Source organism: Gobio gobio (assembly GCF_949357685.1).
Source record: "Gobio gobio genome assembly, chromosome: 20".
In the NCBI taxonomy this organism is placed as follows: Eukaryota; Metazoa; Chordata; class Actinopteri; order Cypriniformes; family Gobionidae; genus Gobio; species Gobio gobio.
Window position 1 is genome coordinate 36,993,719 of NC_137113.1, and position 25,200 is coordinate 37,018,918.

Consider the following 25,200-nt stretch of genomic DNA (forward strand, 5'->3'; position numbering starts at 1 on the left):
TAAAATTAAACATAATAATAGCCAAACGAATGTGGTTCAGGCAACGCGTAGCTAGGCCTACATTGATTATCTTATATATTTATAATAAAACGAAGTATAAAACACCCTGCCTCTTTTCGTTTACATTTTAAAAATAATATATTAAACATTAATATTTGGTTAAGGTAAGGTGACCGGATTTCTGAAATGGAAATCGGGGACATTTCCTATTTGAGAACACAAACAGACAAGAACGCATATTGAGAGACGGCCAGATGTTTCTCCGTCGCTCTGCATACGTCATCTCCTTCATCGCTCTGATTGGTTTTAGGTCTATCCAATTGCGCCGAGAGGCATTTGAGCGATGCCCGTTGGTGACGCCCCTTTGGAAATGATTTGTCTATGAAGCTTTGCCAGACCATAACTCAGTTACTACTGAGAATGGTCTGGTTTTAACCAGGCTATGAGGGGCATGTTCCGGCGGGAAAGTGACGTCAATGCATACCTTCTATTTGCCGTATGATCACTAAGATCACCAAAGTTAATTCACAAATCCAGTGAGTGTACATTGGCGAGTAGAATACCAGGAAGAGGGGGTTGGTTGGCAATGGCTTTTAGCTTAACATGTAGCACCACACCCAGTGGTACAGTTAATTATAGGCCTATTAAATACCTATTAGGCACTTATTTAAATTTTTTGAATATTTTCTTCATTATTATTTAAAATAAACACCTCTACGAGCTGATGTTTCGACGAGAAAAACGGAGAAGAATGGGATCGGAAAAGGTGGATTCAAACTCGCGGCAATTTCTCACTATTCTTAAGGGCTGTTCACACCAAGGACGATGGCTATAAAGATAACGAAAAATATATAGTTTTAAAAATCATTCTCGATATTAAAGAATAGCAGAGTTCACAAACAATATCATTGGAATTACTTTCAGAATGATTTTATCAAGCTAATGAATGATAAAAACATTGACAGCCAATCAGAATTCATCCTGCTGTAATGAGCATTTAAAGTGACAGACAAGCACATGCTTAGAATAAACAGGATTATACATCCGCTGGTGTGAACGCCAATATAGTTACCTTTTATAATTCTCGTTCTTGGTCTGACTCTGAACGGGCCTTTACTCATGCCACTGCTCTTGTTATCGAACAGGTTTCTTTTGTAAATTTGTCTGTCTCAACCAGACAATTGTGGGGGAAGTTTGTGTAAATACCCTCTGCCAACAAGGCAGGCTATTTGCACTTAGTGTTTTATTAAATGTTGGCTACTCTTGTGTTGCAACGACAGAGGATATGGACTCCATCGCTGCTTTCATTGGCTAAGGACTGCCCAAGCGTCTGACCGACATGTAAAGCAACCACAGCTTGTTTTGCTCAGCATCATGTTTGGGGTTTTAAAATATAATGTCACTGGGCCCTATCTTGCACCCAGCGCAATTGACTTTGTACACCGACGCATGTGTCATTCCTATTTTGCACCCGCGCAAAGCGCGCTTTTCCCTCCACAGAAGCACGTCGCTAAACTAGTGAATGAACTTGCGCTACCTGGGCGGTTCAGCGCAAAAAAGGAGGCGTGTTCCGGCGCAAACAATCCCTGGTGCTATTTTGCTGTTCCATTAAACAATTGCGCCACTGACCAGAAAAAACCTAGTCTAAAGTCAGTGGCGCGTTGCGCGTTGTTCATTATGCTATTTTAAGGGCGCATGCTTGACCATAATGTATAGCGTGCACAACGCGCATACACTTTGCTCATGTAATCTACACAGATGCAACAGTTATTTTTGCAAATCATAAATTGTTACACTAAAAAATATTAACACATGAGATGACGGAAATCATTGTGGTGTACCACGAAGATGTGAAAAAATAGGCATAAATCTAGCTTACAAATTATTCAGGCTAATTGTAGTCTAATAATTAAGGAGACCTGTTTGCCCAATAGTGGCAACTTCTGGCAAGACATATATGTATATAAGGACATCTAACAAATTGGTTTGTCCGTCAAGAACCAGGAAAAAAAATCGGTGAGGGTGGACGCAGCGATGTCCTCTGCTGGCGTTAGGTCCTGAGTAGAGGCAGATCCACCTCCCGTTACACGGCGTGCCCGATTGATGCTGGCAAGCTTGGACTTTCCCCGTCTTCTGATGTCATTGTAGCGCTTGCGGCACTGGTGCGACGTCCTGGGGATGCCAGCTGATGAAACAATTGTAGCTATTTCCTCCCACGCCTGTTTAACCGACGCTATTTTGGGTGGGTTTCTCCCATCCCCATACAACACAACTTCTCTGTCTTTCACTGCTCTTACAAGAACATCAGTCTCCTCGGCTGTGAACCGCTCCTGGCGTGCGCCTGGTAAATACGCCATAATAATAGCAATCCATAATGGAACTTGCGCACCTGCTTTTACAGGGAATGTTGGATGACGCTCTGATTGGTTTATTCACGTTACGCCCAAACCACACCTATGAATAATGAAGCTACTTCAGACCAACCCATTTTAGATTTGCGCCGGGCGCAAGAGCCATTTATCCCGCCGGGAAAATAGCAACAGCGCCGAGACCCGCCCACAAAGTTACTTGCGCTTCGCGCTTTGACACTTGCGTTTCAGATCGTTAAAATAGGGCCCTATGTCTATGCTGCGAAATTCTCATACTTTTGAAAATCCAGCGTTTAGTTGATCCTGATAAGCGTTCATTGTCACAGTTGTAAACACAACGGCTTTCTTCTTCTATGAGGGGGTTTGGCATCACAACGATTTTGTTTCCAGGCGAATCGTTAAAGAATGCTACACACGTCTCCTGTGAAATCCAGTGGAATTCAATCAAAATGACGACTTTGAAACTCCTGAAGTGTTTCCAATTTTGTGTGCCTGTTGTGTGCGTTTAAGGAGGGACCCCAGCCATATCCAAAGATCATATCATAGAGACGTAGTGTTTATTTTTATTTAGTTAGCAACCACCCAGAACACCCTAACAAAGCAACATGCTAACAGCCACTTGCAACACAGCAACACCCTAGAACAGTGGCAGCGAGTTTTGCACAGGCAAACAGCTTTCACTTTTAATTTAATAGATGTAAATATTTCGTTATTATCTGTATTATTTATCAAGCTTATTCTTGCGTGGAAATCTATGTGATTGCATTTCATGTGTCAGTGTGCTATGACACATTTTTGCATATGAAATTAGAATTGGATCCTATTTGTATTGTAGTTCAGAGGGCCCGTTTTTGGTTCTACCAAAAGCTCCTACACTCATAAAATTCTAATGAGATCAGTGGTCTGTGGGTGTAGCCTTCAAATGCACTCAAGTGATGTATTCTGATACATGTACACAAATGTTAGAGGAAGTGTGGAGGATTGCAAAATGTAACAGGAAGAGTGGTTGTATCAAAACCTGTTCTGCTTTAACACATGCTGGCCAGCTGCAAACAGAAATCATACACTCCAGTGTTATTAGTTTCAGAGTTTTATTTCATTTTGTATTATGGTTCCTAATTTCAGTCTAGTTTTAGCTAGATATAAAGGTGTTTTTATGATTATTGTCATTGTTAGTTTTTATCCATTACTATGTTTTAGCAGCAAATTGTAGGCCATCCTTCTACCACATGACATTCACAGCACTATATTAGATATGTACTGTAAACTTGGTATTATAAGTAAACTCACTACCAAGTTTTATTAATCACATGTACAACAACGCAGGAGTCTGCAGGACTCACTGACAATGAAATGAGCAATAGCTTTTGCTTTGTGGCTACATTTAGCCGCCTTTGTCAAGTCACCTTTTATTTATATAGTGCTTTATATAATACATATACAACTATATAATAGAGCAGCTTTACCATGATAACAGGAAAATGGTTCAATTTGGCTGTACAGCAGCTCTAAAAGAAAATATATTTTGTATCATCACTTCCATTGTAAGGATCATCAATTGTTAAATTGGTTTATTTTATCTTTGTAACATCCTCATTCATCTTCAGGGCATTTATGATTCGACAACATAGACTGGATCCACTCAGGTACACATTGGAGAACAACTAGTTGGTGAGCTTTTTTTGAGGGTGCAATGCCATTTTGCTTCACATTTGTTTTGTCAGTTTTGTCTCTGGTCAGTTTTGTCTCTGGTTTTTCCATAATGCTTGATGAGTTTGATTGACAGCTGTGTTAGGCTGTCAGGCTGTCTCATGTATGTCCCGCGGCTCGCGCCTGTGAGTTCATGAAGTGTGTTTACCTATTCACTTAGCCTATAATTTGCAGTTGTGTGATAGATAAACAGTAGTGATGCATAATTCTATAAAAAGGACTTTTAAAAACTCGCATTAGTGCGGGAGAGAACCCATCCATCAGGCCGCAAGTAACGGTAAGACTTTTCAATTCCAAACGCAGGTTCATTCTGTAAAGCTGGGAACACCCCATCAGTGTCTGTCAGTAGTGATAGTTTAGGGGTAAGGTGCGTGGCACTAAGTTTTGAAGCAATTTGACCTGAGGTTCGAATCCGGCTTTTGCCGAATTCACTGTACTTCCTTTTCCCATCACATATCAGATTGGAAAGGTGTTTATTTTCAATTAAAATTGAAGAAAATATTTGAAAAGTGGAAATAAAGTGTCTACCGTTTGTTGTAACCGCTGCTCGTGTTTTGTACGTGGACAGGTTGTAGCTAGAGTTTTGGTGTATGGTGACAGTGACTACGTGAAAGTGCCCGCTCCCTTTTGCCCAGGCCAGACCAAAAATAAAATTCTGCCTACGCCACTGTGTGTATATATATATTTTACTTGTTCTCTTGTGGATATATATATATATATATATATATATATATATATATATATATATATATATATATATATATATATATATATATATATATATATATATATATATTTATATATTTATATTTATATATATATAATATATATATTATATAATATATATATATATATATATTTATATATATCCACAAGAGAACAAGTATTTGATACACTGCCGATTTTACAGGTTTTCCTATTTACAAAGCATGTAGAGGTCTGTAATTTTTATCATAGGTACACTTCAACTGTGAGAGACGGAATCTAAAAAAATCACATTGTATGATTTTTAAATAATGAATTTGCATTTTATTGCATGACATAAGTATTTGATCACCTACCAACCAGTAAGAATTCCGGCTCTCACTGACCTGGTAGTTTTTCTTTAAGAAGCCCTCCTGTTCTCCACTCATTACCTGTATTAACTGCACCTGTTTGAACTCGTTACCTGTATAAAAGACATCTGTCCACAATCAAATTAAACAGACTCCAACCTCTCCAGAATGGCCAAGACCAGAGAGCTGTGTAAGGACATCAGGGATAAAAATGTAGACCTGCACAAGGCTGGAATGGGCTACAGGACAATAGGCAAGCAGCTTGGTGAGAAGGCAACAACTGTTGGCGCAATTATTAGAAAATGGAAGAAGTTCAAAATGACGGTCAACCTCCCTCGGTTTGGGGCACCATGCAAGATCTCACCTCGTGGGGCATCAATGATCATTAGGAAGGTGAGGGATCAGCCCCGAACTACACGGCTGGACCTGGTCAATGACCTGAAGAGAGCTGGGACCACAGTCTCAAAGAAAACCATTAGTAACACACTACGCCGCCATGGATTAAAATCCTGCAGCGCACGCAAGGTCCCCCTGCTCAAGCGAGCACATGTCCAAGCATGTCTAAAGTTTGCCAATGAGTTTTCTACTCGCCGTGTTTTGAGGAAGAAGAAGGATCAGTACAACCCCAAGAACACCATCCCAACCGTGAAGCATGGAGGTGGAAACATCATTCTTTGGGGATGTTTTTCTGCAAAGGGAACAGGACGACTGCACTGTATTGAGGGGAGGATGGATGGGGCCATGTATCGCGAGATCTTGGCCAACAACCTCCTTCCCTCAGTAAGAGTATTGAAGATGGGTTGTGGCTGGGTTTTCCAGCATGACAACGACCCGAAACACACAGCCAGGGCAACTAAGAAGTGTCTCTGTAAGAAGCATCTCAAGGTCCTGGAGTGGCCTAGCCAGTCTCCAGACCTATACCCAATAGAAAATCTTTGAAGGGGGCTGAAAGTCCGTATTGCCCAGCAACAGCCCCGAAACCTGAAGAATCTGGAGAAGGTCTGTATGGAGGAGTGGGCCAAAATCCCTGCTGCAGGGAAATTATGGACTTCTACATGCAAAATCGGAAGTGTATCAAATTCTTGTTCTCCCCACTGTATATATACACTCATACAAACAGGACAACGAGTGGCCACTGACAATAGAAAGTATAAAAATATAATTAGCTCAATATAAAACCAAAAGATAACAATGGAAAGCCCTATGTGTAATCATACTAGTTCCAATATGTGTGCGTTTCCTGTCTTCTCAGTCCCCGGCTACATCATTGACTCGACTGCCGCCACGTCTGCGGCACAGTGAAGAGAGACTAGATCAGGAGCTGGAGAAAGTCTTCATACAACATTCACCTGTTGACCACTGTGGAGTACGTCTCAACACTTTTCACCATTTCAACTAATTGTGAAGTCTGTCATGCTAATTTGCATATTATTTAAACTGGATAACCAAGGCCAAACGCTCTGTTTTTTCGTTTAGTTTTTTACAAACCTGCACAACTGGAAACATTTGTAATTGTATTTGTCTTTTTTTTTTAAAGCTATATGAGGTTCCTGATGGCCACAGGGCTCCTGTTCCACATCTGAGCTCCAGGAGTGGATTTCAGATTGAGTCTTCCTGTGTATCTTCCCAGTCCTCTTTATCTTCATTCACATCTTGCTCTCCACAGCGCCCTTTAGATCTTGACACTGGTAGGTCTTTTTTTCTTCTTCTTCAAACTCTTACTGTATTTAGGGTGGCCAGACAGCCCTGTTTCCGGAGACCGTCTCGGTTTTTAGACTATCCACATTTTACAGCACATTCAAAACACCCCTCAAATACAGAGCAAAAAGCCCAACACATATACCCTGCAGGTTACCAGAGCAATTGACCTATCGGTAAGCCCCTCCCATCGAACGCCGATGAGCCAATAGCAGTTGGGTATCAGTTGCGCTGGGACCAGAACTCGGACATCTTTAGGTGTCAGCGCCATAGAGAAACATTGGAAAATCCGAAACTCTCATCGGTTTGATGGTGTTTATGCTACAAAAATGGTAAACGTCGTGCCTGAGGTACTGTAACACTGATTCCTGGGATCCTGAGAGGATTTTCTGGTTGTCATACTCTAATTAAGTTACTATTAAAGTTAATTCCCTGCTAACGTACAAACCGACTAACTATAACTAACTGTTCTCATGCAATGGTGTAGGTCAGAAACACGAAGGTCTACATTTCAGTGCATCTCTCCATATTAAACTGATTAAATGTGAATTTGTGTAATCTTACCCTGCGGTACATGAACAGTGTTGATCCTGGATGTCGTCATCTGCGATCGTAACAAGAGGCTTCCCCCGTTTGCATTGAGATCTGTAAACCATCGCTTCCAAATTAATCTCTCACCATATTTATTTTATTCCTATTTTTTTCTGTGAGTTTAGATATGTTTAAAGGTCTGATTTATCTTTCTTATAAGGAGGACTCCTATTTTGACGGGTGTTATAGTCTACGGGTAAGTTAGTGAAAGGGAAAGCTCGCACGCAGTTTATCGGAGTTGTTTTGCAGATACAAAGTTCACCAGTTATTAACTGCACCCCCGAAAAGGCATAAGGTCTGTGTATATGTTTGTTTACTGTGAGTGTTTTTGTGTATTTTGCTGTGTATGATAATGGTAATGCCACGGAGAGAGGGCTAGAGAGAGAGAGTTTGTGAATGAGACGGAGGCGCACTTATGCTTTGTTTGTTCAGCTCTTACGATTTTGAGTGAAAAACGATGTGATAAACTTCATAAACCATCAGTAAAGTTTGGCCATCATTCGGACGGGATATACGCTACATTCTGTGTCCAAAAACATCTTGGGAGAAGGTTTTCACACTGACAGCTGTACATTGTAAGATATAGCAACTCCGTTTGTTTTTCCGAGTTAGCAACAGTAACTAAGGGGGGTGGGGCTTACCGATAGGTCAATTGTGTAGCGATTATTTTCACCACCAGAGGGCTGCAAACTACACTGAATAAAGTAACACTGTTTTACTTATTGTACTGTATACCAGGGGCCTGAACAGGGTGCGAGCTTGTTTTGCACACAATTTTAGACATTCCCAAAAAAGTTCCCCCAACCACAGTGCAGTAATTCCCACACACACATTTTAACTATATCACATGGGTGAAAGTACACCCTTATATGAAAAAAATAAATAAAAAGATTAACTAAACCATTACAATTGCAACAATTACATTTGCTCAAAATAAGTCTAAAATGCAAAATTTTTATATTATATTAATTATATGAATTCCGGACGCAAGTGCTCACAGGGGATGCTTTTTTAAAATGCATAATACTACCAGGTGAAAACAATAATAAGTCTTGGCTGAACATTTGTGATCGTATCACTGAAAACACATTTTGAATACCAGGTGAAAACAGGGCTTCTGTTTAGCACACTCGATTTTCGTGATATTTGTGTCTAATAATTGTGTCTAACCAGGAGAGGTGAGATGTCTGTTAAGGTTTTATGAAAGCTACCATATTTTAAATGTTTATTTTTCAAAAAACGAGTAGACACATAATTGTCTTTTTTTTTAATAACACAATTATGTTCAAATGTAATTACTATAACAATATTATTACAAAAATGTCCTTATGTGTAATTTAAATGTAAGTAGCCTATACAAATGCGTTCATTTTAACCATTTTTTAAATACATTTTTTTATTGTTTTGATATCTTTTACACACAAAATGACGAAGAAAAACATTCAGCCATTACAACAGTAAGTAAAATAAAAAATATATAAAATAAAATAAAAGAATAAAAAATATAGATATAATAATTAATATATATATATAGTTCTCCCACTTAGAAATCATGGAGGGGTCTGAAATTGTCATCGTAGGTGCATGTCCACTGTGAGAGACATAATCTAAAAAAAAAATCCAGAAATCACAATGTATGATTTTTTAACTATTTATTTGTATGATACAGCTGCAAATAAGTATTTGAACACCTGAGAAAAACAATATTAATATTTGGTACAGTAGCCTTTGTTTGCAATTACAGAGGTCAAACGTTTCCTGTAGTTTTTCACCAGGTTTGCACACACTGCAGGAGGGATTTTGGCCCACTCCTCCACACAGATCTTCTCTAAATCAGTCAGGTTTCTGGCCTGTCGCTGAGAAACACAGAGTTTGAGCTCCCTCCAAAGATTCTCTATTGGGTTTAGGTCTGGAGACTGGCGAGGCCACGCCAGAACCTTGATATGCTTCTTACAGAGCCACTCCTTGGTTATCCTGGCTGTGTGCTTCGGGTCATTGTCATGTTGGAAGACCCAGCCTCGACCCATCTTCAATGCTCTAACTGAGAGAAAGAGGTTGTTCCCCAAAATCTCGCAATACATGGCCCTGGTCATCCTCTCCTTAATACAGTGCAGTCGCCCTGTCCCATGTGCAGAAAAACACCCCCAAAGCATGATGCTACCACCCCCATGCTTCACAGTAGGGATGGTGTTCTTGGGATGGTACTCATCATTCTTCTTCCTCCAAACACGTTTAGTGGAATTATGACCAAAAAGTTATATTTTGGTCTCATCTGACCACATGCCATCCAAATGGTCATTTGCAAACTTAAGACATGTGCTGGTTTAAGCAGGGGAACCTTCCGTGCCATGTATGATTTCAAACCATGACGTCTTAGTGTATTACCAACAGTAACCTTGGAAACGGTGGTCCCAGCTCTTTTCAGGTCATTGACCAGCTCCTCCCGTGTAGTTCTGGGCTGATTTCTCACCTTTCTTAGGATCATTGAGACCCCACGAGGTGAGATCTTGCATGGAGCCCCAGTCCGAGGGAGATTGACAGTCATGTTTAGCTTCTTCCATTTTCTAATGATTGCTCCAACAGTGGACCTTTTTTCACCAAGCTGCTTGGCAATTTCCCCGTAGCCCTTTCCAGCCTTGTGGAGGTGTACAATTTTGTCTCTAGTGTCTTTGGACAGCTCTTTGGTCTTGGCCATGTTAGTAGTTGGATTCTTACTGATTGAATGGGGTGGACAGGTGTCTTAATGCAGCTAACGGCCTCAAACAGGTGCATCTAATAAATGGAGTGGAGATGGACATTTTAAAGGCAGACTAACAGGACTTTGAGGGTCAGAATTCTAGCTGATAGACAGGTGTTCAAATACTTATTTCTGATTTCTGGATTTTTTTTTTTAGATTATGTCTCTCACAGTGGACATGCACCTACGATGACAATTTCAGACCCCTCCATGATTTCTAAGTAGGAGAACTTGCAAAATAGCAGGGTGTTCAAATACTTATTTTCCTCACTGTATATATGTATATGTGTATATATATAATTAATAGTAATTAAAACTGGTCAGTAACATTGAACGGAAACCGTAAACGACAGATACAGAAAACAAATATTTGAAAAGAATATCCGCAAGACTATACATGTACAACAAATTATGTAAAAGAAAAATATCCATACAAATGTCTTGACTTTTAAACCAGTAAAACAGTGCTGAAAGAAGTCTGGAGAAGAGGAAATTATAACCAAAACAAGGAACCATAAAAACAACTGTAAACATAAAAGTAATAATGAAGAAAAACAAACAAACAAACAAACAAACAAACAAACAAACAAAAAAGCCATAAGACCGAGTGTGTGTGGGGTGTGGGGGGAATCTCCTTAATTCAAATCAGTAGACCTTTGAGTCTGATGGTGTCCTCTCTTGCACCGTGAATGTGTGCAGTGGACAATTCGAGATCTACCACATCTCCTGGACCACGTCTGAACCTCTTGTAAATTACATGTTATTTTGTTCCGTTTTCTCTTCAGAATCGTGATCTCTATTTTAAACAAAATAAATTGTGATTCTCAATTTATTCAGAATCATGCAGCTCTAATAGATATATACTGTATATAAATCATGTTAAAACCAGTTTAAGTTAGTTTCACTCACCAAATCATGATGATAATTAATTATAATAATGGTATATGGAACTGACTGACAACCATCAGTTTTTGATTGACTGATATGAACTGACTGTGACCCTGCTCTGTCCTCAGTTGAGGGGGTCAACTCATGTATCCTGATGTTGTCCTCATCACCACGGCCTAATAACAGCTACTGCTTTCAGAGAGATCCACCTGAGGGCTGCGAGAGAGTCCGAGTGTGTGACGAGAATATGTAAGTAGGCTTACCTTGACAGGGTGTTGCTATGTGGTTGCTAAGGTGCTCTGAGTGGTTACTGCATTTCGTTTTGAACGACAGTACTGTTGTTGTAGTTTTCCTTCTCCTTGCATCATCTGCCATTTATTTATTTTTTTCCTATCCTCTAATTCAGCCCTCCATGCCTGGACCAGGTGTATGTGTCCTCTTGCCCCGACCCCAACAAAGTGAACTTCACCACACACACAGGCTCAGCCTTCTGCCCTGTCAATCTCCCGAAGCCAGTGGACTTCCTGATCTGCAGCCTCTCAGTTTCTCCTGGGTCCTGCTGGGTGGGACAGTGATGACTTCAGAAGAGAGAGCGAGGTCTTTAACAACACTCAGTACTTTGATTGTATTGCTGTACTTGCTTCAGCATCCTTACTTTTAAAAATAGGATGTTTCATTGTTGAACAGTGAAAAATAAATACATTTATTTTCTAATTTAAAAATGAATTGTAATAAGAGAGTACCAGCTTTCTTCATATGGCTCACAGTGAGAGGTGAAAATATCCTGTTGGAATAGCAGACATGATAGATTTATGGTTTAATATTAGGCAGTTTTATAAGAAAAGGGCTGTCCTTTGAATATTGAATGTTGAATGGGGAACAATGAGTGGATTTTGTTGTTACATAATGACAAATGGTACTATTAAGGGAATGTTTGTATTTTTAAAACAGTATTTACCGCCCACATCAGCATTATAATGAACAAAGAATTTGGCAGATGTTTTAATTTTTATTTTTGGACTTCAGCTTTATTAAGTTACAGTTACTGAAAAGATTGAAGAAGGTATTGTGGATGGATTTCCACAGGCATAGGCCATTTCAAATTGTATAGTAATGTTATTTGATTTAAGGTGAATGTCAGTCATATTTACATTCACCCCTTATGTTTTTTTGGTTTACTGCTAAAATTGTGTACATTGAACATATAAATGTAAATTGTATACTTGTATAGATGAATCTGGACATGAATGTAAGATCAGTTAGGTGCCCTGTACTGTTTGCACATAATTTTTTGCTAAACATAAGCTATAGAATGTGGCGACTCATTATCTGACTTCAAAGTATTTGATTCAATGTGCTCATTCGATGCAGAGGATTTTTGTTGTTGATGTTTTAAGCTTTGGTTAAAATGCTTTATGTTCAGATGTATTAGTATGGACTATTGGTCTTCCCGTTGGGAAGTGCTTAGTGAAACTACATGCAAATTGATGATTCATCAATCTTGTTTTTTTATTATTCTTTTATTACTATAAATCAATTTCAAAATTCTGGCATGTCTGCAGTATGTTTTATCACTGATAAAAGAGAAATTAGCACCAATAATAATTGAATATATATTCTATTTGACTAAATTATAATTGGGTGTGTTGTAAAAAAAAAAAAAAAATTAATTTAAGTGCCAATCTCACATCATGTAATTTGCACTAAACAGACAAACTTGATTTGTGTGTCCCTACAGTTTTTTTCACGATTCAATTTCCTATGTCTGCTGCTCCCCAGAAAACAGAATATTCCCATATGGGAACCAAAAGTATGTTCGCTTTTTTGTAACCAAAAACTAAACTTCCCAGAACGCTAAACATGCTAAGTATACTACAAATAAATGTAGTTATATATTTATGTACTTAATATAAAAACCCTACAATTGTACATTTGGTATATTAAATTGATATGTCTGCCTAATTGGAACTACTAATTTTGTACTTGATGTACTTTAGTTATCCGGAAATAGTGCAGAGGTTCAACTAAAGATATACTTAAGTATAATTGATTTTGCTAAAATTTAACTATTGCAAGTATACTTTAGGTACACTTTAAATTTCTTGCATTTAAAGACTGATATTATAAAGAGATCATACTATACTAATAGTGATATTAAACACATTTTAAGGCTTAATATTAAGAAATGAGCATTGTGCAATGAAGAAGGAAGTTCTCCAAATAAAGTTTTATATCAGTAAGTCAAGTGATAATCATATGTCAGTAGATACGTTATTGGATTTGTAGTATACTTATTATGAAATAAATGTATTTTAAATACATTTTGGTATAGTTTTTTTTCACTAGGGTGTACAACAGTAATGTGTTTTCTGTGACATGTAAATTAACATGTCTTAGAAAAAAAGGCTTAATCCTGGCTTAATCTAAGCCCTTTTTTTCCACCTGGATTTGACCTACCCAAATTGAAAAGCTTTCCCATAACTTCATACAGTGATTTAAATACACAATTTTGGTGCGAATTTACATGAAACCCTTTGAAGCTACATAAAACAGTTAAAAGTGATAAACATGTAAGTATGTGTTGTTTGAGCAGCAATTTTTTAGCTGTTTCCACTAGATGGCAGCAGATACTGGGAAAAAGAATTTTGACTGAATCCTGTTGTGCAAGATGTATTCAAAATGGATCTGGGAGGAATATTATTTTTTTTTCATGTAACTTCCGCCCACCCAAATCTCTCCAATATACAAGTCTCCCCATATACAGTGGTATAAATGCAATATCCCAGTGTCACAAATAATTTTTTTCAGTGTTTTCTGACATATGAAACTGTCTGCAGGGTGCTATAGCAAACAGGGTTTGAGATATACACTTTCAAAAATGAATTTATAACCAAAAAAATAAACGCATTTATAATCAAAAAGACATTCCCAAAAAAGTTCCCCCAACCACAGTGCAGTAATTCCCACACACACATTTTAACTATATCCCATGGGTGAAAGTACACCCTGATATGAAAAAAATTAATAAAAAGATTAACTAAACCATTAAAATTGCAACAATTACATTTGCTCAAAATAAGTCTAAAATGCTAAATGTTTATATTATATTAATTATATGAATTCCGGACGCAAGTGCTCACAGGGGATGCTTTTTTTAAATGCATAATACTATCAGGTGAAAACAATAATAAGTCTTGGCTGAACATTTGTGATCGTATCATCATCTTTTTGGGGTTTATTACAACTCACTCAGACAACATATACTTAAATGTACACTTTTAGCAGTGTTTTGTGTAACTTCAAAGAGTTTACTGTAAAATGAAAACAAAATTGTGTATTTAGACCACTGTATGTTTGTGGTTATTATGGGAAGCTTTTCAGTTTGGGACGGGTAGGCCCAATCCAGGCGGAAATTGTACCAGAGTAATTTAGTGTAAATAAGTTTCTTTGTGTAAAACAAATGCCAGCGGGGGACATTGGTGGTGTGCCTCTTAAGACAAAACAGTGGCACTGACATATTTTAATGTCAGTGCAAGTTGCTTTCAGTTAAACAGCTTAAACATGAATTTTAGTCTGGGATTAGGTTTAGGCTATGTCTTGTCTGTGAAACTGGGCATTTATGTTTTTAAAAAAATTCAGTTAAGTAGCCTATAGGCTACCTAAATAGAATTTCAGATGACAGTGCATTCAAAGAAAATAACATATTACAAAGCTTTGTTTTAGCCAATTAATTTAGTTTTATTCACCAACATTTAATCGACCTCGCTTATTGGGCTTGACAACGATAGTACCTTATTTGATTTTTATATATATACGACGAATATCTCAGGCCCGAGGTTTGAATGAGACTCAACGGAGGAATGTGTGGTCCGCGGGCGCCCTCTGCTGTCGTTCACCAGAACGGAACAGTGCAGCTTCACAAGCCCTTCTTCCACAGCGCATTTGTATCAGGCATCCCTTCACACTCCGCGCAGGAAACATAGCCTACAGTTGTGTACGAACGCCCTTCAAATCCTGCTGTATAGAAATATTTTATGAGTTTGACATGCTGAATACCGTACTGAAACAACTGAAAAGCCACCCGGCTGTAAGTATTTCAGATTTGATACTGATGATGCTCATGTCTGTTAATGATGAGGATTCATTTATTCTCCAATTATGTCTCTGAATGGTGTCAGGCGTTAGCAAAAGACATCCTCGTCCGCTGCTCGAGGGATGATTATGATACACTTAATATAAATGTGTTTGATAAGGTTTCAGTAAATGTAATGGCCGCATAGGAGATGGAATTCATGTTATTTCATATCGCAGTAATTCGATATTCAGGTCATTCTGTGATATGGTGAGTGCGAGTATTTGCATTTCCCAAATGTATTTCTGTATACAGTGTGTAGGTGAATTCCCCATTTATAGAACAACAATGGCTGCACGTATGCCTGCTGTAGGTCGCGGTATCTGTCATATGGTTGTTCAGCTGCTTTCAAGGGCATTGAGGTGAAATCAGCTTTGCCTCTTTTTATTCATTTAGCACAACAGCTTTCTATCGAGACTTACAAGACTTAAGCATAAAATATTAGGACAGAACATACATTAACCTGTGCGAAGGAATTTGGACGTATAGCTTACGTATTTGAAAAAAAAGGCTGGTTAATCGGGCAATATTTTCATATTTTGTTGAACAGTAGGCAAATATATATATATGGCTTCCAGGAAATAAGCTTTTTACTTGTAAATCTGAATCAATGGGCTATAAAAACAGTTATTCTAAATACCTCATAAGCATGTCATTGTCTCAAAACCTAGTGAGCTGCCTACTGTAGGCCTATTATAGACAGCATTATAGGGGTCATTCTCTTATAGTTTGATAAAGTGAGTTTTAATAATAATAATAAAAAAACATTCCATTAGAAAATTGTTTCAAGGTTTGTATGTATATGATGAGAACAGGGTTATAAAGTTATCTAAAGATATTCAAGTCTTTTATCATAGCCTATAGGCAGCATAATAGGCAGGGTATTGGGTGTTCTGCTTTACTATTGACCAGTTTTGTCATTTATTTATAATTCTTTTTGTCTTTGAAGTTGATTCCTCTCTTTATTTTCATCGGTGGTGGAGCGACCATGTCTATGCTTTACCTGGGCCGCCTCGCTCTAAAGAACCCCGAATGCTCGTGAGTAACCATTTCATTAGGTAGCAAACTTTAGGTCTCAATTTACTTCAGAGCGTATGGAGAACTGACTGAAATCTGTCAACAGATGGGATCGCAAGAACAATCCAGAGCCTTGGAATAAACTGGGGCCAAATGACCGGTACAAGGTGAAAGCAACATTTACACTGTTTGCCCATTTCTGATTATCCAGCTTTGTATATTTAGCTAATATAGCCTATTAGCTTATATCCTTACAAATAATCTCATGATGGTAATATTTCGTAGTTTTTTGTGTTTGTGTATTAATATTTAATAATATAAACTAACCAATTTTCACCTTCCACAGCTCTTCTCTGTCAACATGGACTACTCTAAGCTGAAGAAGGACAGGCCTGACTTCTGAGCGATAGTAAATCAGCTGGGTGTTAAACGCTACACTTCTTGCCCCGGAGGTCTATTCAACATGACATCAGATGCCTGAATGTAAATCACCATTTAATCTTTAAAGAAACAGAAAGTGAGCACATACACATACGCTTTAATATCTGAATGTCTATCTTCAGTCAGAAACAATATATTTTACAGATAAACATTGATGCCTCAAGGGAAATACAACATCAAACCTGTATCAGTTATCTGTATAGTTATCTTCCTGGTATCCAAATAAACAAGACAGACAGCAATAAAAATGTTTTGTGTGGGTGTGTGTGTGTGGTTCAGGTATACCCTACGTCAGTGGTTTTCAAACTTTTTATACCAAGTACCACCTCAGAAAATATTTGGCTCTCCAAGTACCACCATAATGACCAACATTAAAATACAGTAGCGTAGTAGGCCTAACTATTCAGCTACAGCTCTGCACAGTTCAAAAACGAGGCAGTTTATTCCTAATAAGAATATCTATTGTTGTCAGTCACTTTAACATGCACAGTTTGTACATTAACACTGCACTGTGCTTACATACAGGTAAATAAACTAATTAAATAGTGATTCAATTTAAAGTGTTGTAAAGTTAAATTAAAACTGTACTGTACTTAACTTTAAACTTTACTCAAATAAAGATTAAATTCAAATGTATGTGTTTTAACATTAATTTATATAGTGATTCCTCTGCTTACCACTAGAGGCAGCCTGAGTAGTGGTACTCGTACCATACTTTGAGAACCACTGCCCTACGTTCCAATAATATCTGTCCTTGTGGGAAAATTTTTTGGTCCTTGAAATTTTTTTTTAGGAAAACAGTTCATGCAGAATAATGTTTTTTGAAAATGTAAAAATGCTGAAAGTTTTGTGTGATGGGTAAATTTAAGGGTAGGGTTAGTGGATAGAATATACAGTTTGAACACTATAAAAAACATTGTGTCAATATATATATATATATATATATATATATATATATATATATATATATATATATATATATATATATATATATATATATATACATACATATATATATATATATATATATATATATATATATATATATATATATATATATATATATATAGAGAGAGAGAGAGAGAGAGAGAGAGAGAGAGAGAGAGAGAGAGAGAGAGAGAACAATGTGAATGAGAACAATTTGTAATAGAGGTATCCAATTCAAATCTGAGAAATGTAGACAGAGGGTATTTAGCCTTACAATAGATGGCGCTATTTACTCAAAATTGACTTTGGTGACAGACTTAAAGGGATAGTTCACCCAAAAATGAAAATTCTGTCATCATTTACTCACCCTCAAGTTGTTCCAAACCTGTATGAATTTCTTTCTTCTGCTTTAACACAAAAGAAGATATTTTGAAGAATGTCAGTAACCCAAAAGTTGATGGGCCCCATTGACTATCTATCTATCTATCTATCTATCTATCTATCTATCTATCTATCTATCTATCTATCTATCTATCTATCTATCTATCTATCTATCTATCTATCTATCTATCTATCTATCTATCTATCTATCTATCTATCTATCTATCTATCTATCTATCTATCTATCTATCTATCTATCTATCTATCTATCTATCTATCTATCTATCTACCTACCTACCTACCTACCTACCTACCTACCTACCTACCACCTACCTACCACCTACCTACCTACCTACCTACCTACCTACCTACCTACCTACCTACAGTTTTTTTTACAATCCATGACAATTTTTTCAATATTTTTAACAATTTTCCTAAACTCTTAACGCAGTCAGCACATCTGTCTGTGTAGGCTATACAATTAACACATTTATTGTTGCTTTTACACAAAATGCATACAGTTAACACAAATTTAAAATGCTTGAACTTCTTTTACAAACAAGCTCAACCAAGACCAAAACAATGGATTTCTACTGCCGAATTTACCAATGCTTTAACACTGTATGTCAGAACAGATAACACCTTGTTCTAAACCCTAACCTTATAGGCTAAAGTCAAGGTAAACAGCTGTTTATATTGAGAATTGAAACACAAATATCCCCTGTATTTTATTCCATTGTTACTGAGAAACAGCCAATGAAGGTTTGCAAATATATAAATCACAGCTGAGTCCCATAGGAATTGTTCAGCTGTTGATGTTCTTTCAATCACTTGGCCATATGGTATACAGTAAAAGAGGGCCTCTTTGGGCTGCTCTTGTGTGAAAAAGGAACAATATATAGTAACACAAAGAAAGTAAGAAAAATGCCTGCACGAGGGAGAGGAAGATGAGTACCAGGACAAGGGCGAGAAGCGGGACAAGGGCAAGGGAGAGGAATGCCTTGACAAGGAGGTAGAGATTGAGGAGTTAGAATGCATGGTGGCGCTCAAAGAAGGGCCAGAATTAGGATAACTGATGAAATAAGAGCTACTATAATAGACCATGTCATAAACCACAGGCTATCATACAGAGAGGCTGGTGAACAAGTACAGCCAAATCTCAGCTGGGACACAGTGGCATCCATTATCCAGAACTTTCGAGTAACCAACAGGTAGGATATTGTATAAGGGCTTCTCCTACTGCAAAGTGTAAATACTTTTACCTGCATTACAGTGACTGTATGCATCTGGTCTCTAATATATAACTGTATTTTGTCTATCTAAGGATTCAATGCCTACCTCCCTCAGGGGCAGAGGAAAGCTCCTAAATGAAGAACAGGAACTTGCTATTGTCAACATGGTGATAGATGATAATGAAATAAAACTGAAGGGCATTCTATAATGCTACTCTGAGATGAGTGATTCATTTGTATTGAATTTCTGCAGCAAAAGAAACAAAATGCATGCATTTACTAAACTCAACAAAACAACAATGTGGAGAGTCTTCAAAAGACACAATCTATGATCAATAAAATATACTGTCTATTGTATAAGGGCAGACCTGACACATAAAATAAAGTTTCTGTAATTCCATCTAGAGCTAGTGTTTTTATAACATTGAGCTATGATTGACTAAATGTTCCTGTTGGAAGAGAACATGTGTTAGTGTTTTGGTAGACATAGTGTATTGTGTCAGTGTATTTTGAAAATTAGTGTTGGAGTTTAGTTTACAACGTGTGATTTTGAGCATGAAATTAACCGTTTTGGCAATTGTGTGATGTAGGTGTGTTGGTGTGTTAAGAATTAAGGAAAAATGTTAAAAGTATTGAAAAAATTGTCATAGCGATCGTAAAAAACTGTAGTTAAAGGTCCCATGGCATGACATTTTTCTATTATTTTATAGTGTTTCCTGAGGTGTACTTATATTGTTAGTATGATTTTTACATCATAAAATGTCATAATTTAGAAATAAAAGGCATTTTTTCTATACTGTTGTTTGCCCTGTGGCTGAAGGCCCTGCTTCAAGAGGCGTGTCTGCTGTGAGACTTCAGTGAAAACGCCCACTGTTGTGATTGGCTGACATCTTTGCATTTGAAATGAGCGGAGGGGGCGTGGTTTAACGAGGTCTACAACGCACAAGCTGCTGCCAGAGAGACGGACCTGAGTTCACTTCTCATCAGTTCTCTCAGCATGTCTCAGTTCAGGGTGAACTGTTGTAGTTACAGCATATACTTCAGGTTATTAGTTTATTTCTAGTCGGAGGGGCTGTCACTCATGTCAGAAAGTTAGTAACTTTAGTAAATTATGGATCAGCGCTGACTCGAGACGCGAACCGTTTAGAACGATTCAGTCCGATTTGGTGAACTGGTTCGGTTCACTAAAAAGAACCGATTCAAAAGAATGATTCGTTCGCGAACCGGACATCACGGAGACGGAGCGATTGCTAACAAAGTTATTTATAGTAACTACTGAGTTATGAGAGCGCTGTCTGTCAGCGCGAGTTTATTGTGTTTGTATCTGAGAGTTCTGAATAAACACGAGTCCCAGTCACGCCGAGTCCGTCTTCATCATTATTCTACCAACTTTGTAACACATGCAATGTACCATTACAGCGAGATGAACGAGTTAGTAAGTATTGATTAAAGCATTATTTCTAGTTCCAATCATATGAAAAGCGCCAGTGACGCGCATTGAGTACACAGCGCAAACAAAGACACAACAGCAGTAATCGAATGTAATCCAGTTTATTGTGGGGAAAGCTGGCTAGCCTAGCCGGATACCCTCACGCTTACTCCCCTTCTGCTTAATCTCACGCCGCGTTTGGTGCCTCCGCTGTGGGCCAGATGCAGTACTGGGGGTCGGGGATGTTGGAGGCCGAGCTTCGGCGTGCGTGAGGTTTACCTCTAAAGATGTGGTTCTGCCTATGTTGAGCAGAAACTCCCGACTGTATGCACATTTAAGAACAGATAGACTCGACGAGGACGTACAAAAACACTGACTCACAAGATAGAAAACACGAAAACACCGTTCTGTCGGGAGAGAGAGAAGCCGCAGTGTGTGCACGAATAATAAATAATTAGCTACACATCAGAAATCACTGATCACAGATCAGAAGGAACTGAAAAAAGACTTCTGTTTTCATTTGTACATCCAAACACTGAGAAACTGCCAGCATTGACTCGTTCACAACCCATGATCTCTCGAGCGTTCGCATGGACGTGCCAGATTCTCTGGGCGGAGGAAAGGGAGGTAACCGTTCCTGCTTGGACGTCAAAACAGGAGACTTCAGGATTGGCTCGTCTGGCCTGTCATTTTCTCAAAGGCAGAGAAAGACAGCCACAACTCGGTTTTACACCAATCAACATTTCTATCCACTTGGGGACAATATTCAGGCTAGGGGAACTCATATTAATGTTGAAATACCTCATAAAATGAAAATTTCATGCCATGGGACCTTTAAAGATGGAACGTGGGGTCATGCAATACCACTTTATTCTGAAAGGGGGCGATATTATGTAAGTTTACATTATGTATTATCATTGTTGCAATGAAAATACATAAATATCCACAACTGAAGCTGTGTAACCCCTTGCAATAATAATTGAATATTAATGTTCAATTATATCAGCATTAAAATACAATAACAAAGAAAAATGGTAAAGGTTGTGTTTTATTATGCTTATTTCAGTAAGGCTGTTAGCCTATAATTTGATGGCTCTAAAAAGTTTTTTATTTTTTATTTTTTATCATTAAATCTAGTTTACATGTAGCTGTCAAACTAAACAAATGACCAATGTTTACAATGCTGTAGTTGTATACAAAGTTGTATTTTGCTTCCGAACCCTGAGGTGTATTATTACATGCAACTAACATGGAGGAGATTGCTTGAAAGAGTCTGGCAGTGTAAACTTACTCTACTAAGTTTCTTTCCATTGTTAAAAACATAAAGAGGACATAAAAGAGCTCCCCAAACATTCTTCTCTTTGAGCTGAGCGAAGTCCTGTAGAAGCTGCTAACATGACAGAAATGGGTCTTAATCTCGGCCATGAAAACAGACATGACGCTCTCATAACAGATCCATTACCCAAGAGGCTCTGTAGAATAGGTTTATAAGTGGGTGTGGGAACTTTGAGGTTACTGTGAGGTTTGAAAGTGTTTCCAGTAGGTGATGACAGGAAATTGCGATTACTGAGCTGAACAAATAGTTCTTTATAAACGATAGCATTCATACATTTATTAAAGCAATCTGTTCATTTTGATCAAAACTATAATGTTTTTGGGATGGTCCTTATTCTCTGCCAGTTGACTTGGGTGATATTTTTCCATACTAGATTTTCATGTGCTAGGCTTGTTTGGATAAAGAACCAGTTTTCATCCATTGTAAAGTCTCTAAGATTTCACCATAGCTCCATTCTGCTCCTATAGGGAGCTGGTCAATGAGGTGATGATAAAAATTAGAAACCCAATATTGTCTGGGATTATGTCCTGAGCTCTTTACTTAAGGGAAAACATGGTCAGGAATGATATGTTTATGTAGAGTGCTCATTGTCGATGGTGTAATCTTTCAATCGCAAATATTTTGTTGCAAATGTCAACCTTCAAGCTTCACAAAGCATGAGGTAATGTGTTAAAAGGATATTTCCCAAAAGGATAGCCCCCCAAAATTCTTACTAACTAGCTGGCTGATTTGGATGACCTTTGTTGCACTCTCTAAAGGGGTCATGGCAAGAGAAATCAATTTTCCCATGATATTTTGGCATATAAAAGGTCTTTATACCATCAAAGGGGTCATGAACTGGCTATTTTATTTTTATTTTATACTGTTGTCTTAGGTCAACTTATGATGAATAAGTAATAGGCTATTTTCTACCCTGGTTTTGAGCCTCTCTAATGGAACGCTCTGTTTTTATGGGTGTGCCGCACTGAAGACTTGGAAGTAAACGCCCACTGATTGGATAAGCTTTGGAGTTTTGGCTCCTCCATGAGTAGGCTACACGTAAGGAATTTGGTTTGAAAGCGTGTGGAAAAACGGTAACTTTTATATATCAAAGGCTGAATGAAAAGTTGATTTCTCAATTCATGACCCCTTTAAAACATCCTGCATTTTTCAAGGCTTTAAACTTCCCTCTTGCAGTGAAATCTCGCCTGTGTGTGTTCTATATATGAATTTGTGTAGTATGAGCATTACTACATTCGCCATATTGTCATTATCATGTCAAGTCAAGTCAAGTCAAGTCAACTTTATTTATATAGCGCTTTTAGCAATGCAGATGGCCGTCTAGCCATTCTGGAGAAAACGGTTATGTCATCAGTTCATTTCAATTATCATACAGTGACAGTGTGGGCTTTAGATCAGTAATTAGATCAGTAATTTGGTTTATATGGTTAATTTAGTTTAATAATTATTTGGATATTTAGTTGAAAAATTTAGTGTCCCCAACTGAGCACGCCAAGCCAGAGGCAACAGTGGGAAGGAAACCAAAACCCCATCAGGTGACCTAATGGAGAAAAATAAACCTTGGGAGAAACCAGGTTCAGTCGGGGTGCCAGTTCTCCTCTGGCCAATTAACAAGCAGTGTCTGATTATTATTCTGGAAACTTTACAGGTCAGAGGTCATAATAGATCGGAATATTCGAAGGATCGGAGGCAACACGCCGGAGACGGGTTTATTGAGGCTGATGTGTTGATTAAATAATTATTAAAGTGCAATATTCGAAAGATCGGAGGCAACACGCTGGAGACGGGTTTATTGAGGATGACATATCGATTTAAGTATTATTAAATTGTAATATTCAAACAATCTGAGTCATCACGCCGGAAACGGGTTTATTGAGGATGCCGTGTCGACTATGCAATTTCAGGGGAGTCTAATTGACACGGTCTCTGCAGACACTTCAGGGTCATGTGTTGGTCTTCTCTGGGCGCAGGTCCACCATCTGATCTGGATACGGCCCGGATCCGGCTGACTGCAGTAAACCTCAGGATAGGGCTGTGCAATCAATCAATCGAATTTCGATTTCGATTTTGCCTCCCAACGATCACCAAAATAGTACAATCGAGAAAAAACGATTATTTCGCCATGTTCAGTTTTGCAAGAACACTCTTATTTTGTCTTGCGTTCTGAATGAAACGCGCACACGCTCATCCGCCCCTCCCGAAGCCACAAATCTCTCTCAGGTCGCGAGTCTCGTGACTCGTGTGCATATCATCCGCTGGAATTTAAAAACTCGGCGCGAGTAAACTAAAGATGGCAGAAGGAGGGCAGTTACAGCGTTACGGTGAGCAAAAAAGGCAAAACCAACTCCGTTGTCTGGGAACAGTTTGGCTTCGAGGAATCAGACGACGAGCAGAAACATGCTACGTGCAAGATTTGCTACATGGTAGTGGCTGCAACGCAAGGGAACACCACGAATTTGTTTAACCACTTGAAAATTAAACAGAGTGACCTATGACAATCTAATAAAGAAACAAAAACTGACGAGAGCAGGGGTGCCGTGTAAACGTCCTTTTTTCCCCCTCATATTTTTCAAATAATTCTCTCTTTGTAAACTTTGTTCAATGCATGCGAGTGCTGCCATATTTTCGAATATGACCAGTCGTTTTCACCGTCATCACCCGGGTTTAGTGCCAGAAGACGCGAATGAGAAGCCGCGCGCGCTGTGAGAAAATGTATCTCTGTGCGCTCATCCGAGAGCGTGCACACGTCTCACAGCGCGCAAATATTGAGTTCTCTTTTAAGTCTTGCTCTTGAACGGACAAACTCACACAAAACGTATGTCAACATGTCCATCTTGATGAGTATCCTAGCAGACATAGTCTGTATATGCCTTAAGTGAACTTTATACAGTCGATAAAAACGACGCATATCCGATCATTAGGTCTTAAAGAGGCAGTAGCCTTTACTGCTGTCTGTTTAATGTCAAACAACAAAAGACAAGGACATCACTCACCGCTCTTGATTGAATAGCTTTTGTAAGTTTAATAGGATTAATCTTTAATTTATGCACTCAAATATGCAATGTTATTTTACATTTGATACATTTCTGTACCTGAAGTACCTGAAAAGCATATCTAGCCGAACCATATTGTTGATCTTATTTATTTGTGGTTATCATTTTTACGTGAATACTTTTATACTTTGATTTGAATATATATTATATTATTTATTTTAATAGTTCAAAAAGTACAACAAATGTTACAAATGAATTGTTGAA

The 25,200-nt window shown here is 38.1% G+C and overlaps 1 protein-coding gene across 2 annotated transcripts in view; it reads left to right on the top strand.

The window, feature by feature from the left end:
* The window catches only part of LOC307116852 (cytochrome c oxidase subunit NDUFA4), a 29,461-nt gene extending 12,194 nt beyond the window's left edge, over positions 1 to 17,267 (top strand). The window contains exons 5-9 of one of the 2 annotated variants that reach the window (XM_079801303.1): positions 6,387 to 6,500; positions 6,672 to 6,822; positions 11,177 to 11,297; positions 11,455 to 11,645; positions 16,130 to 16,207. In XM_079801303.1, the coding sequence (XP_079657429.1) occupies positions 6,387 to 6,500; positions 6,672 to 6,822; positions 11,177 to 11,297; positions 11,455 to 11,623 (555 nt within the window). In that variant the 3' untranslated portion in view covers positions 11,624 to 11,645; positions 16,130 to 16,207. Of the gene's footprint in view, positions 1 to 6,386; positions 6,501 to 6,671; positions 6,823 to 11,176; positions 11,298 to 11,454; positions 11,646 to 14,972; positions 15,136 to 16,129; positions 16,219 to 16,303; positions 16,365 to 16,543 lie in introns of those variants that run through there. The other variant, XM_079801304.1, reaches the window with a different exon arrangement.
* Positions 17,268 to 25,200: the final 7,933 nt, after the last annotated feature.